The sequence below is a fragment of the Lissotriton helveticus genome, chromosome 3_1 (genome assembly GCF_964261635.1).
Source record: "Lissotriton helveticus chromosome 3_1, aLisHel1.1, whole genome shotgun sequence".
NCBI lineage: Eukaryota > Metazoa > Chordata > Amphibia > Caudata > Salamandridae > Lissotriton > Lissotriton helveticus.
This window is the reverse complement of record NC_136061.1, coordinates 1,196,984,811-1,197,000,229: the sequence shown is the minus strand read 5'-3', so window position 1 is coordinate 1,197,000,229 and position 15,419 is coordinate 1,196,984,811. Positions and strand designations below refer to the sequence as shown.

Below are 15,419 nucleotides of genomic sequence, written 5' to 3'. Positions count from 1 at the left end.
TGGATCCCATTTCTTTTCCTTGCTGTGGATGTTTCAGTCTATGGCCAACAGGAAGAGAAAATGCAAGAGCTAACAACCCTGGTGGCCTCAATTTGCAGGCTTCTGCAAGTTTTCCTCTATCGTCTATCTTTCAGGTCATTCCCTCATATGTGTTCTTGATTGTTCTTACGAGTGTATCTAGCACACTGTAGTGGCGGAGGAGTTTCCAAAGGGTCTCCCTTAGCACGCCGTTGAATGCCTTTTGATAGTCAATGAAGTAGACATGGGGGGTGTTTTATTCCATCGACTGCTCAATGATGATGCGCAGTGTTGCAATCTGGTCTGTGCAGGATCTATCTTTTGTGGACGCCAGCTTGCTGGTCTCGTAACTAAGTGCTGACTTCTTCTTTCATTCTGTTCAGGACAACTCTGTTGAGCACTTTGCCTTGGGTTGATACAAGAGTTATCTCTCTGTAGTTTGCACAGTTACTCAGGTCACCTTTCTTGGGGATCTTGATCAGATATCCTTCCTTCCAGTCTGATGGCACCTTTTTCTCTTTCCAGATCCTTCCAAACATGAGGTAGAGCAGGGGGTCTTCAAACTAGGGTGCAGGACCAACTAGGGGGGCCTCAAATGATCCCAGGGGGGCACCAGGCTCCAGTCAAAAGAAACATTATGCTGATTACAGTTCTTTGTTTTAAGCTGAAAACACAATGAGCAGCAGTAAACCGCTCTGTAATGGGCCATTACTAACATCTTTTGTCATTTATATCCAAGCTGGGAGTATGTTTGAAAAGAGAAGGGACTCCAAATACTCTTCAAAACCTCTACCCCCATCTCCAATAATCACACTGTGGTTTCTTTTACACATTAGTAAGGCCTGCCTGATCATATAGCAGTATGTACGGTATTTGATGGTAATTTAAAAACCGTAACAGAACTTAACTGCAATGTTTAAATACGTCTAGGCATATTTAAACATTGCAAACTTAATAGAATAATTGTTAAACATTTGGAGTGAGGAGGCGATAAAAAAATAATTCAAGGGGTTTGCGGCATTAACAAGTTTGAAGACCATTGGGGTAGGCCTGTCTACTGATGTTTTAATGTCTGCCTTGAGTGCTTTTGCTTTCCATTTCTCAGATGTTTGAAGGACTGCTGTATTTCGCCCTTGGTTGGTCTGTGGCAGTCAACTGGCAAATCCTTGTCTGGTGGCACTGGCTGTTTCAGCAATTCTTCAAAGTGCGCCACCCATCTTATTTTCTGGCCTTTGTTACCCATGATTGTCTTCACAGCTTTATCTTTAACTGGTCTTTCTGGCTTTCTATATCTGTCACAGAGTTTCCTTTTTATGTCATAAAGTTCTTTCAAGTTTCCATGGCTTGCTGCTTCCTGGACTTCAATGGCAAGACAGTTGATGAATCTTCATTTGTCTGCTCTTAAGCTTTTCTTTGCTTCTTAAGGGACGTTATAGCTTGGGACGTGATAGCTTGGAAACATTTATAAGAGTTTTAACTTCTTGCATTCTGATCATCGATGTTCTCTCTAGAGAGCAGGTCAGACTGTTGAATAACTATAAAATGTTTCCTGAGGCCAAGCAAGAAAGATATCTGAAGCCAAACTGTCAGCATTGAAAAGCAAGAAACTTCAAGCAAGATCATCAAAAGAGAAAAGAAAATGCAAATAGGTGGAGAAAAACACAGGTTAATGCAAGTAGAACTGATGGTCTTCTGACACCAAAAACACAACTCTGACGACTGTGGAGTAAAGCTACTATATTTATAGAAACAAACTGTAAGCAATACCATCATTCTGACAGGCAAGCAAAAAGCAGTCCTGATGCTAAATTTGCCAATTTGCAATGTAATAATCACTCACTTGTTGACAACTTTCCACCAAAAATCTAAGATCTTCTTTCTTCCAACTCCAGGTAACAGTGCTTTAGGAACCCCTTCTAAATATGAATAGAGTCCTGTAGAGTCATTCTGGGGGAAAAAAGCAGGCAGTCATTAGATGACATTTAGAAGCAATGGTTCACATGCTGTCGCACATGATGAACTTTTCTGGGTTTGCACAAACTGCACCTACATCCCAACAAGGTAAAAAAGATCCAAAATTTTATCAAAGCACTACAGAAGGGCTGGGCAGATCAATGCCTAGGAGGACAGGATCAATGCCTGATATTCAGGGCATACACGTAAGATACATTTACATTCCAGTGCACAAGAGTGGAAATCATTTACATAGTTATTAACTATTTAGAAAAGATGCCTCCAGTGATTGTATTTATGAACGTACCATTATTACTAGTAACTTTGCAACCAAATGTTATGCTCCATTTCGTTGGGACACATGTCTGCCACTGGGGCAGAAACCTCCATCAAGGAGATGTTCATTTTATTATGGGAAAATACAGAGAAATGTAATAAAGTTTACAATTTTAAAAATATATAATTTTATTATGCATATGTAAATCAATTTTTAATATTTACTATTAACGTTGAAATATTACAATTAAACTCTCAGGCACATTATCTTCTAAAATTAAATATGCATTAAATAAGCACTGGAAAGCCAATAGGTCTTAGCTATGCAAGAGCTATTGGCTTTGATAATGTGTTTTAGCCATGTTGCAAACCAGCGTGGTTGCTGTTCAGCATGGCTAAACGTTAATGGTGTAGAGGAGAGTGGCATGGAGGAGAGTGTCGTGGCATAGAGTGTCATGGTGTAGAGAGAAGTGGAGTGTCGTAGAGTAGAGTGAAGGGGGATAGAGTGGTGGAGCGTAGAGTGGAGAGGTGTAGAGTGTTAGTTAGGTGGCATTGAGTGGTTTAGTGTGGAGTGTTGTAGAGTGCAGTAGTAGAATAGAGTAGAGTGGCGTAGAGTGAAGTAAAGTGACTTGGAGTGGTGTAGAGGGAGTTGCATAGAGTAGGGTTGAGCATTAAAGAGTGGAGGGTCATAGGGTGGTGGGGAATAGGGTGGTGGGGCATAGAGTGGAGTAAAGTGGCATAGAGTGGAACGGCATTTAGTAGAGTAGAGTGTTGTAGGGTGGCGTGCACAGAGTGGATAGAGTGCCATACAATGCAGTTTTGTGCCGTAGAGTCGAGTAGAGTGACGCAGAGTGGAGAAAAGTTGTGTGGAGAGATGTAGAGGGAGTTGTACGGAGTGGCGTGGCAGAGAGTAGAGTGTCGTAGAGTGGAGTGGAGCAGAGTGTTGTGAGTGGAATCTCGAGTGGAGTGGTGTGTTGTAGAGTGGGAGGTCGTGGAGTGTCATGGAGTGGAGTAGAGTGGATTCGAGTGGTGTAGAGTGATGTCAAGAGGAGGGGAGTAAACTGGTGTAGAGTGCAATTGACAGGTGGCATAGAGTGGAGTAGACTGTCTTGGACTGGAGGGGCATAGAGTGCCACGGAATGGAGTAGAGTGTCGTGGAGTGGAGTAGAGTGTCGTAAGATGGAGTGTCGTGGAGTGTCATACAGTGGAATAGCATAGAGGGGAGTAAAATGTCAGAGTGGAGTTCTGTTGAATAGAGTGGAGTAGAGAGGCATGGAGTGTAGTGGAGTGAAGAGGTGTAGAGTGGCATAAAGTGTTGTAGAGTGGAGGGCCGTCGAGTGGAGGGGTGTAGACTGGAGTGGAGTAAAGTGTTGTAGAGTGGAAGGGTGTAGGGTGGAGCAGAGTAGAGTGTCACAGAGTGGAGTTTTGTAGAGTGTCGCAGAATGTCGGAGAGTGGCAAAAGAAAGTCGTTGAGAAGATGATCATAAGTGGAAGGATGTAGAGTGGAGGGGTGCAGAGTGGAGTAAAGTGTCATAGAGTGGAGGGGCCTAGAGTGTTGTAGGTTGGACTAGAGTGTTGTAGAGAGGAGAGGCGTAGAGTGGTGGGGCGTAGAGTGGAGGGACATAGAGTGGAGAAATATAGGCTGGAATGGCGTAGAGTGGTGTGGAATGTCAGAGTGGAGAGGCGTAGAGTGGAGTAAAGTGTCATAGACTACAATGGCACAGTTTAGAGTGGAGTAAAGTTGTGTAGAGTGGATTAAAGTGCCATAGAGTGTCATAGAGTGGTGTGTTATAGAGAGGACATGAGTGTCGTAGAGCGGAATAGAGTCGTAGAATGGAAAGGAGTAGAGTGGCCTAGAGTTAAGTGGCGTTAAGTGGCATAAAGTGGTGAAGAGTGCCAGAGAGTGGAGAAGAGTGTCATAGAGTGGAACATAGTGGCCCAGAGTGGAGTAAAGTAGAGTGCCATAGAGTGGAATGATGTAGAGCGGAGGGGAAGAGAGTGGTGTAGCATAGAGGGGCGTAAAGTGTTGTAAAGTGGAGTGGCATAAAGTGGAGTGCCGTGGGGTGGAGTGGGTAGCGTAATGTGGGGAGAACTAAAATGTCATAGAGTGGAGTGGCGTCGCAGAGTGGAGTAAAGTGACGGGCCAGATGTAGGTGGCCGTTTAAGGCCATTTACCGACCGGTAACGGCCAATTTTGGCCGTTACCGATCGGTAAATGGGTGACAGGTATGTAGGGGGCATTTTTTTACCGATTCGGTAAAATTACCGATTCGGTAAAATAAAAATTCGGTAAATTTACCGAATCTGAGGCACCCAGATGTAGGTGGGACTCTTCTGAGTCCCAGAGGCCTTACCGAATCGGTATTTTACCATCAAATCCAATTTGATGGTAACATACCGATTCCGGTGTGCATGCACATGTGTGCATGCACACCTATGCCATGTGACAGGCAGACCTGCCCTTAGGGCATGTATGCCTGCCACATGGCACCCGAGTCTGTTTTGGGGGGGCCAGAGGGTGTCAAAGGGACACCCCCTGCACCCTTGTGAAAATCGGTATTTACCGATTCGGTAAATACCGAATCGGTAATGCCCATTTATTCCTATGGGCTCCAAAGCCCATAGGAATGAATGGGCATTACCGATTCGGTATTTACCGAATCGGTAAATACCGAATATTTCCGAATCGTTATTCCAGCACATCTGGAATACCTACATATCCACCCCTCAGATTTACCGATTCTTAATTACCGAATCGGTACAATTCGGTAATTTTCGGTAATTAAGAATCGGTAAATCTATTCTACCTACATCTGGCCCTTGGAGTATAGTACAGTGAAGTGGTGTAAAGTGGAGTGGCGCAGAGGAGTAGCGTGGCCTAGAGAGAAGTGATGTAAAGTGGAGTGGCGTAGCATAGAGTGGCATAGAGTGGAGTAGCGTTTTGTAGAGTGGGATAGAGTGGAGTGTCGTAGAGTGGTCTAGAGTGACGTAAAGTGGAGTGTCATATAGTGGAGTGGAGTAACGTGGCATAGAGTGCAGCAGAGTATCACAGAGTGAAGTAGAGTAATGTGTCGTAGAGTGAAGTGGCATACAGTGAAGTGGAGTAGAGTGGCATGGAGTTGAGTAGAGGGGCGTAGAATGTCTTGAAGAGGAGTGCTGTAGAGTGAAGGAGCATAGAGTGGATTAGAGTGGAGTAGAGTGTCATAGAATGCAGTATGCATCACAGGATAAGGGCACTACCATTACAGACAATATATTTTCAATTGAAGTGACCATTACATGTGCACTCACAATTTTACTGATAAAACTATACACCGCACAAACGATGATGAGCACATTTCGTGACAAAAGCTGGGACAGCTTAATGCCGAATAGAGTGTCAAAACTACGATTTAGATGGTCATTTACAAACAAAAAATAATTTCTGGTCAACTTTTCACCAGTTCAAGTACTATAGCACCATAAGACAAGCTTAGGTTCAAAGCCTAGCACCACTCTATATCTGATTCAGTAACATCAGCGTGCCCTACTTGGACTTTGTCCATCAACAGCCTAAAAGCGCAGAGCAGAACCTAACTGTCTCCAGCTCAAAAGTCTCCTGCAGAAATCTTTATGCTGGCATTCCTCTGAACACATACATGTGGTCACATAAGCTTGGAAAGCTGGATGTTGTGTCAAAACCCATATTAGCTGAACTTTACATTCACTTGTCTCTGTGTCTTTGCATCTCCTGCTGTTTTCTCAGCGCTCTGAATTGATTGCAAGGTGACATACTGACACTTTACAGAATACGTAAATAAATCATATGGCAGGAAATTACGGGGACCAGCAGAGCCACTATGGGACACTCATGTTGCGGAGAAGCAGAAGTGGGAAATGTGGATTAGTAACAGGAAAGGACAATCACCACAAAGAGGCAAGTGCGGAGATTAGAAGTCATAATAACACTAAAAACAATGAAAACTAACAGTTTTTCCGAATGGGCAGGGAGGCAAGTTTTAGGTTTATTTCTCTTGAAAACCAGAAGCAAACATTAAAATAATAGGAGATTACATATCCTATGAAATCCTGTCAGTAGTAGATGTGGGTCAGCATCCAGTCTGACGGATATTGTAAAAGTTACTAACGGATCTATTAACATGATTTTCAAGGAGTTTTATTTGAAACCCTTGGAATATGTGACTTGTAGGGTGATATTGAAGCCTTTAACTAAAAGAATAAACATGTTTATATCCAGAAGTATTAAATATAATAAATACATGTAGGGAAGTATGTTTATGCTTTATTTAATGAGGAAGCAGTAAACCGGCACTTCCAATAAATACATTGCATTAATATACAAGGCACCAGTACAGATGAGGTGGTGGTGTAACCAATTTTATTATCGTTGTGAGAGGGTAAATAGATAAAATACTACAAAAGATAGTGTCAGAAAAATACTTCTATTTATGGCGGATCATGATCACAAGCTTGTTAAGTATTTGGGAAAATAGTTCTGGATAACGGTGCTTAAAAAAGTACTTTGGGGTCACCCGCACCTAGGGGCGTAGCGCCCTTAGTGGCATCTCGGATGGGAGCCAGTCCTGCCCTTCCGGTTTGGGGGAGGTAGAGGACGCCGGAAGCAATGGGGAACAAGTACGTCTACGTCATCAAGGGGCACAGGTGTCCCTTCCCGGAAAGAATAAAAACGGGGAGCGAAAGGGGAAACCCTCTTTTGTCCTCTCCAGTAGATGCCAATACAACGGACCAACAACAAGTTAGCAGCACGAAGGTCGGAGACACAGGCTACGCAGCTGGTGCACGGCATCAATTAAAGTGAGACGGCCTCACAGCTTAGTCGAACATATGGCAAAATATAGCAACAGCTTTGTTTTTAGAAATTGGAGAACCTGGGTTCAGAATTTCAAAAACAAAAAAGTCTAAGTTTTGAGGGTCACAGGGTAAGGGCCAAAAACAGTTAACAGGCAACCTTGAGGCAGGAAGGTAGTGAGTTTTCCCATTGCCCCGGGGGATCGGCGGCACGCGCGCTTGCCTCATGGGTCCCGGGGGGACTTGGCATGAGCCGGTGTCCCCCTGGGATATTTCGCGCGATGGGATATCTCACACGGCGCGATTGGCTGTTGGGGGAATGGGGAGGGGCTGTTTCGTGCACGGGGCGGGAGGGCAACGTCACTCGAAAGGAGTGAAGGAGCGGTGGTGTCGTGTTTTTTGGACAGCTGTGAGGAATTCCTGTCAGTGTTTTGACAGTTTAATGCTGTACCGGCGTTTTCAGCATCGGAAGGCGTTGAGAGGCGATGTCGGCAGAAGACATTGCCAGGGAGGCGGTCAGAGCGCTGGTGGCGGTCGGGCGCACGGACTTACTGCGTCCTGGAGCCAGGATGGATTATGCTGAGGAGGCAAAGCGCCCGAGGAGATTTGTGGCGGAGGGGGTGAGTCGTGCTGTGGCAGCATGCATGCCCCTTTCTGGTCGACCGTATGAGGCGGAGTGTGAGAAGTTGTAGTGTAGTTCCTATTATCCCAATAGGCTCTGGGCATTGGAATAATATCTTCAATAGTATAGACCTAGGGCAGAGGTTAACTAGGTCTTCTACCGACGATATTAGACTTAAAGTTTTGTGTTTGCCAGCCAGCTCAGAGTTCACTAGAAACTTTCTCGAATATGCAAGGAGGATTTTAACTTCCCTGGATAGACAAGAAGGCATTTAGTTTCTGACAACCATAGAACATGACAACTTTGCTCTCCCCTAATCAAGAGTGTATCTCTAGAGTCGTGTAAAAACAATAGACAACTTATTTTACTCAGTCAGTACGTGCATTCTTAGTTTCACCAGTTTGTAGAGAAATAAGAGATGGGCGTGGTTCAATAAAAGATGTTATTTATTGATCAGTCTCTTTTCTCATACAAGAGAAATGAATCGCTATTATTGCAATACTTGTAGTTAAGTAAAGTGCATACAGTAGAGACAGAATTATAAAATAATACTGTAAAAGCATTGATATGGTTTCTGAGCCATATGATACTTAAAATGGATAAAATAGATACATACATATATACATTTGACTAATCGTACTCAACTGGTGCTTCTAACCACGCCTACCCCAATGTACCTGACCTAAGCCTAATACGTGGGCGGGAGTAGATAAGTAGCAGTTTAAGTTAAGTTTGTTTTGCCAAGGGACTGATTCGAGAATTCTCTGCAAGGGGTTATTCAGTTCTGTACCTGAGATCTAGAATGATGGAGGGCTGGTATCTCTTATCCCAGGTCTTGATATTCCAGCTGCCTGCGAGGGCTGCTTGGAAGCGCTGATGAAGCAAAGCTTCGCATATTTTGCGACTTGCTGTATTCATGAACCTCGTCTATGTGTAATAAAGTAATCAGTTGTACGTCTTACTAACGTTTATTTTAAGTTTCCATGAAGCTTGCCTATGTGTTTTACTAAAATAATTTACTCGAGTCATTTAACATGGCCGCCGCTTGTATTTAGTTACTGCGCATGCGTCAGTCACACCCACGTGTCCTGACGTGTCTGCAGGTTTGGAGGGAAATTTATGCGCATGCGTAATACATAGCTTTGCCAGTAACGTGGTACTGCTCGTGCCACTGCACTTGTGCCTGTTATATGTAGCTAACATTTAGACTGCATAAGTATATTTTATAGTGATAAGTTGAAAGTACAAACCCTGTGATGTGTTTTCATAATGGTATTTCTATGTATTAATTTGTTTTCGCTTGCTTTTCATGTACCGCGGGGAATGGGGGTCTAACTGCACCGAAAGCCATCTTGGAGGTCCCTTCTGCGCATGTGCGACTTTCCGGGGACCTGACAACCTTGGCTGATGGAACTTAGCCAGCTGGCAGTGATGGGCAAGATGCTCCTGAGAACTGATCTGCGAACTTGGCTGAGCGGAGTCACATGTCCCTGTTCAGCTACATTGTACAATTGTCATTGTATTTCTTTGCAGTTTCTCATGGGAACCCCAATCTCGCTAGGCGGTACCCAGATATGTAAATGAAGCATCCAAATAGTGTGTTATGATTGGTGTGTTACCCAAATCCTATCTTAGGACCAATCCAAATTGAGGGATTCTGACACTTTGCAACATTGGGGGGTGGTACACCGTTCCCAAACAGTATAACTACCCTGGGTTCACCTAGGGAAATTGTCCGACTTGTCTGGTTTAGCTGACCTGTCACTGACCCATCGTACTCAATAGGTGACTGAAGATACAGAGCGCTGCGGAGCACTCTGTCCGAAATTGACCATAGACTAAGGTTTTACTGAACCTTAAAGTGCTGGCGAAGCACTTTGCTGGGAGTTCGCTGACCCAATCGGGGTCCTGATCGATAGCTGCAGAGAGGGTGGAGCGCAGGCGTTGCTTCCAAACTGCGGGTGCGGTCCTGTCCTGAGCGGTCCTGTCCTGAGGGTTTGCTGTCCTGTCCTGAGGTCCTGTCCTGATTCCTAATCTGAGGGTATCCTGTCCTTTCCTGGGTGTCCATTCTGCACCTGCTGTCCTTTGAGGGGTATCCTTCCTTGAGGGTTTCCTGTCCTTAACTGACCCGTGGCCAGGGTTTGGTTTCCACACCAGTCTAGGTAAATACTGCTCTAAATTCTTTAAACTTGCACCTTTCTATATTTCTGTCTTTTGCTTTAATAAAGACACACCTTTACACATGTTGATTTTTCCATGCTTTTTGCCGCAACTACTGACACGTAAAGTCAATTGCATATTTTCTTAAAGTGTTCTTATGCTATCCTATCTTTTAGAAATCATATTTTGCATTGCAGTTTGTCATTTTCTGATATGGTCTAGAACAGCCTTACTTAAATTTTCTAAAGAGATTTTGCCTTGAATGCATAGCATATTTCCCTTGTATCTCATATTTGCATTTAAATGGTTACCCTGACTTTATTTCTCTATAGTTATGTATTTTTATTATCTTGGTTATTGACTGCCTTATTCTTGTAAACTTAATGCTCAACGAAAACGAACTTTAGATAAAGCTTTTAAAACTTCCAGTTGTCCGTGGTCATTTTACAACAGTATTGAATGTCATTTGAATTCGCATTTGCTGCCTTTCCTTTTACAGCTAGGCCCCTGATCTGTTGAGGTCATAGGTACCCGTGTCGGTGGATGGTAAGTCGGGTACACTGAGTAATAACAGTAGGGAACACACACAATTGGTAGCAGCCCGTGAAGTCGCCCTGTCAATGAATAGTGTGAATTGAAAGTATATGGGCCCAGAAGCCGGAAACGGCGGAATCATTGGCTGGGTGACCTCGCGCGCTCTATCAGTTTTTCTGGTAGATCAGAGGATGGTTAGGGACTAGCTAAAGGATTAGGCAGGATTAGTTAGGCTAGTTAAGTCGGTAGCTGCTAGTACATTAATGCTGCTATAAGAGCGGCTGTTCCAAGGGACCCGATCAATCTCTTGTGAATACGCTGCTGAAATCAATGAACTGTTTTTTCATTATTATTCTTGTTCTTATATTGTTATATGTATTAATCCATGCATTTGTAAACCGTCTCGTATTGTGTTGTCCGAACTCCCCGGGGAATTGAAAGGGCAAGTGGTGAATAGAATCCATTGTCCTGAGGTCACAGGCTTAAGGAAAGTTAGGTGCAGGTTAGGATAACCGGGAAGCACTAACTAGGGTTTTTCTGAATACGTGTGTGAATAAATGTCAGTAACGAGGTTCATTGGCAAAATTCCCATAGTGGCGTAACCTAGTAAGGGTCACATCGGAAGAGTAGCAGGTTCCTCGGAGCTAGGGTGAAAGCAGAGGGGTCCGCTGGGAAACCTTAGACTCGGATATATCCCGGAGAAGTGGATGAGTTTAGGGGAATAACAGGTTCACCGATGCTAGAGTGAAGGGTAGGCGGAAGAGATCTACCCGCAGCGCGTGAAAAGTAAATGGAAGTAGTTTACTTGCAGTAAAACAAAGCTATCCTGTTTAGACACTTGAGCACTGTGGCGAATGTGTATTTGTTGTAGAATAACCAAGCACTGAGCACTTTAAAAGGAAAGAAAGTTTCCGTTACCTTGTGAAGGGAGGGAGTCAGCCGCGAAGCGTCTCTGACGTCACTCCGTGCCGCGCTGGGATTGGTAGAAACAGCGGGCGGGTAGCGGGGCTGAAATTGTAAAGGAGGGGTGAAGCGCCGGAGCGTGAGGACAGTCTCACGAAGGGGCCGCGCACCCATTGGCCGAAATTATTTGAACGCGTGCACCCATTGGTCGCACGGAATTGCAAGACGCGTTCTGATTGGAGGTGACTTTGTAAACAGAGTAAAGCGTAGAAATCGTATGTGGCACTCGTATTGTCCAGAGACCAGACCTGATCCAAGAAGCCAAGGGTTTGAAAGAGATCAGTGGAAAGCCAATAGATACGATATTATGTACGGGACTAGGAGAAAGATGTCCCTTGTAAATAGGGTAAAGAATTTTTTCAAAACGGACAAACAGATTAAGTCTAGAGAGGGCGTTACTATCCCGCCACCGAATACTCCCGCCTCGTTCATGATGTTTGATCGAGGGTACAATACCTGTGTGTGGTTGGAAAATTGGGTAAGGTACACAAAAGATGACGGAGTATTGGCTTTCCCGTCAGACGGTACTTTCAATGGCAGAATTGTATTTAATTTAAGAACCCGAATGAATGAATTGCATCCCAGACCAAGACTAACGCAGTATGAGGCATTAGAGAAATGGGAGATTGAGGCTTTCGAAAGAGAGAAACCGCGGATGGACAAAGGTCTGACCAAGTGGTACCCCAGGCTGAAACAAGAGACAAGGGATAAAAAGATGAAACAGTGGAGACAGAGCATGATTGTTGAGGGTCTGTTTCCCATGATGCCAGCATGTACCCCTTCAGGGGAAGAGAAAAAGACAGAAAAGTGTAAACATTGGGGAGCTCTTGGGGAGTCAGACGATGAATTATTAGATGACATCTTTACGAGAAGTCCGCCCCCTTATAATGAGGGAGCCCGACTTTCCAGTACTGGAGGGAATCCCCAGCGTCCATCTATTAAGGAGGAGGACAGATCCCTAAGTAGGGGGGGAGGTGGTCAAGTACTGCCCTATTTTGAGAATCCCGGACCCGCGGAGGTACGAAATATATATCCTGGTATGCCCGTGAGCCCGGGGGAAAAATATTCCCGTGAAAGAGCCTTCTTCCCCAGACCTCTTTATGAGAACGAAGAAAAGCCAGTAGGTTCAGGAGTGCCCTTTTTGCAGCCTCCATATGGGGAAGAGCGCAGGTCATTTGGCACAGGGACTTTGTTCCCAAAACCAAATTATGGTGGAGGACCAAGTGAAACGCATCCTACTGCCCCGAGTTTTACGACTCACCTGACCCCACAGATAATACCTGACCGAACATTAGGAAGAGTACTAGATGAAAGAGAGCAAGAGGCCCTAGCTAGACAAAGAACAGAAATAATTCAGAAAATGTCCCAGTTAAATGCCAGTCCTGAGGCTTTGACTATTCCGGTAACAATTGGACCAGTGGTTCCATTGTATGGGAGTAATCAAGGAAGTTCAAACCCTCCAGTCATGAACCCAATCATGGCCCCGCCGAGGCAGGAGCCCCTACTGATAGACGATCAGTCCAGTGAGTGCGAGTCCGAAGTTGTATTTTTGGACCTGCCAAACAAACAGACCGGAAAGGGAGTGCAGAAGAGGCAAAATCCTTTTAATGCGAAAGAAATTAAATTAGAATCAACGTCAGGTACTAGGAGTGTTTCTTTGGTAACTCCGGAAGAAATTGAGAATTGGAGTCGTGAATTAGAAAAACAGGCTCCACAAACGAAGCCTTTAGACCTCTACAAGCTGAGGGTAGAAATGGAGGAATTAATGGCAGGAAATGTGGGATTAGACAGATTAAATACCTATTCGGAAGAAGAGTTGCTGTTTATGTGTAAAAGCCTTACCAGAAGTACTAGGGTGCTCCACGAAAAATTGACAGACACTGCAGCTAGTATGGGGATAGATATTTCAAGATCCAAGCCCTTACAAAAACCTTACAGAGCTGAATTCTCAGACAAGGATTTAGGGAACCTGAATGTGTCAGGGAAGAAGGTGCAGATTAAAGAGTTGCTTGCAGTTTTGCAGAAATGGGGAGACGTGGAAAGGTGGAGAAGCAGGTGGGCAAGAAAGAAAGATGAGGCTCGATCCAGACAAACTACCCCTGAATTCCCTTTGAGAGAAGTAGACAAGCCCGAAACATTATGCCCCATGCGTGAAGTGCCAGGTGGGAGGTATGTGCATGTTCCATGGTCCAGACAGGATATTGTGTCCTTTACTAACGATTTTCCGAAACTGCGTGAGAAGCCGGTTGAATGGTACCGGCAAGTGGAAAGGTTCGTAAAGGTGCAAAAATGCCTGTGGAAAGACCTGGATGGGTTTTTCGACATTGTGGTCCCGGTCGATCTATGGACCGAGTGTAAAATAGCCATAGGCTGGCCTAGTGAGGAGTACCCGAGGGACTCTAACACAGGGGAGCCGTCAATTGAAGTGATGAAAAAATATGAACAAGTGATTCAGCATTTGAAAAACAAGGTGCCAGCAAAGGAAACTGATTGGACCAGGATAGATAGAACAACGCAGGAAAGAGAGGAGACGGTCCACTCCTATTATGAAAGGCTGTTGCAGGTGTTTAAAACATACAGTGGTATAGATAACATCGAGATGAAGGATATGACGCATTTCATTTACAGGTTTGTAAACGGTTTAAGGCCTGAAATTTGTCAGTGGATAAAAGATAATAAAATCTGTTGGCATACCAAAAAGGTAGACGAGGTCCTGCGGTACGCAAAGTACTGCGAGGACGAGATGGCCGAAAAGAAAAAGGCTCTCAAGGAAAAGGTCATGTGGGCTCAGGTGAAGCTCGCAGAACAGCAGGAAAAACAGTTGAGTACAATGGTCAAAAATGCTAAGAACGAAGGTTCTGGGGGTGGGGGAGGAAGTAAGCCCCGGCCTAGAATGAGCAGGGAGGAAGCTATGAAGAAATTTCCCTGCCATCAGTGCGGCGAAATTGGACACTGGCGTAATGAGTGTCCTTACTTGCCCGATGATAACCCCAAAACACCTGATTTAAATCCACAGACGCAGAAAGAAAGACCGAGAAAGACTCAACCACAGGTAAAGACAGTGCAGGTGCCCCGCGCACCAAAGCAGGTATACAAGGGAAAACAAGCAGAGGGAGATGAGATAGAAGTCTGGGAAAGCAATGAGAACGGAAATGCAGCAACTTCGCAGTATCTGTTGAACGATACCTTCCTTTGTGATGACCAGTACTGACGGGGCCTGAGAGGGGAGGACGAGGAGTGCGTACTTGGCGCCTCCTTGCCGGTAGACCAGTCCGGACCATACATTGAAGGAAGGGTTGACGGAAATGATGTCACCTTTCTGTTGGATACTGGCGCTACCCGTTCTACTGTAAGGACAGTGGACGTTCCAAACCTACCCCTCTCGGGAGAAGCCATCCAAGTAGTGGGTGTATCTAATCAGTTGATTAGTACTCCTGTTACCAAGCCCATGGAGATCTCAATTGGAAACTTTAAGGAAATGCATAGATTTGTCGTTTGCGACACCAGTCCAGTGAACTTGCTGGGACGTGATTTGCTGTGCAAAATGAACTGTACCATCTTTTGCACACCAAAGGGTGTTGAAATTCAGACCCCAGATGAAGATGGCATTTATAAAATAATGTTAGTCCGCCCTGACTCGGCAATTAAACGAATGACTATGCAGGATTTACCAGAAGAACTCCAAGAAGCAGTGAAGCCAGAGGTATGGGACTTTACTGGGAAAGATGTAGGGTTAATGAAAAATGTGGACCCCATACAGATAGCCATCAAGGACAATGCAGTATACCCCAATACTAAACCCTACAGAATGAATGCAGAAGTGAAAGCTGGTGTTACTCTGGAAATACAGAAATTGCTAGAAGGAAACATCATACAGGAAATAATGAGTAGCCCATGTAACTCCCCGATTATGGGCATTAAGAAGCCTAGTGGCAAGTACAGAGTAGTGCAGGATCTACGAAAAGTCAACAAGATAGTAGTTCCCTGTTGCCCTATTGTCCCGAACCCAGCAGTGATTCTGTATCAGATTCCCTGGGATGCTGAGTGGTTCACTGTGATAGACCTGTGTCATGCATTCTTTTCC

At 44.7% G+C, this 15,419-nt stretch overlaps 1 protein-coding gene across 1 annotated transcript in view; it reads right to left on the bottom strand.

Annotated features, from left to right (window-relative positions):
* The window catches only part of LOC144823367 (uncharacterized), an 888,205-nt gene that overhangs the window by 705,102 nt on the left and 167,684 nt on the right, over nt 1-15,419 (bottom strand). The window contains exon 2 of the mRNA XM_078681837.1: nt 1,859-1,965. Coding sequence (XP_078537963.1) covers nt 1,859-1,965 — 107 coding nt within the window. The remainder of the gene's footprint in view (nt 1-1,858; nt 1,966-15,419) is intronic.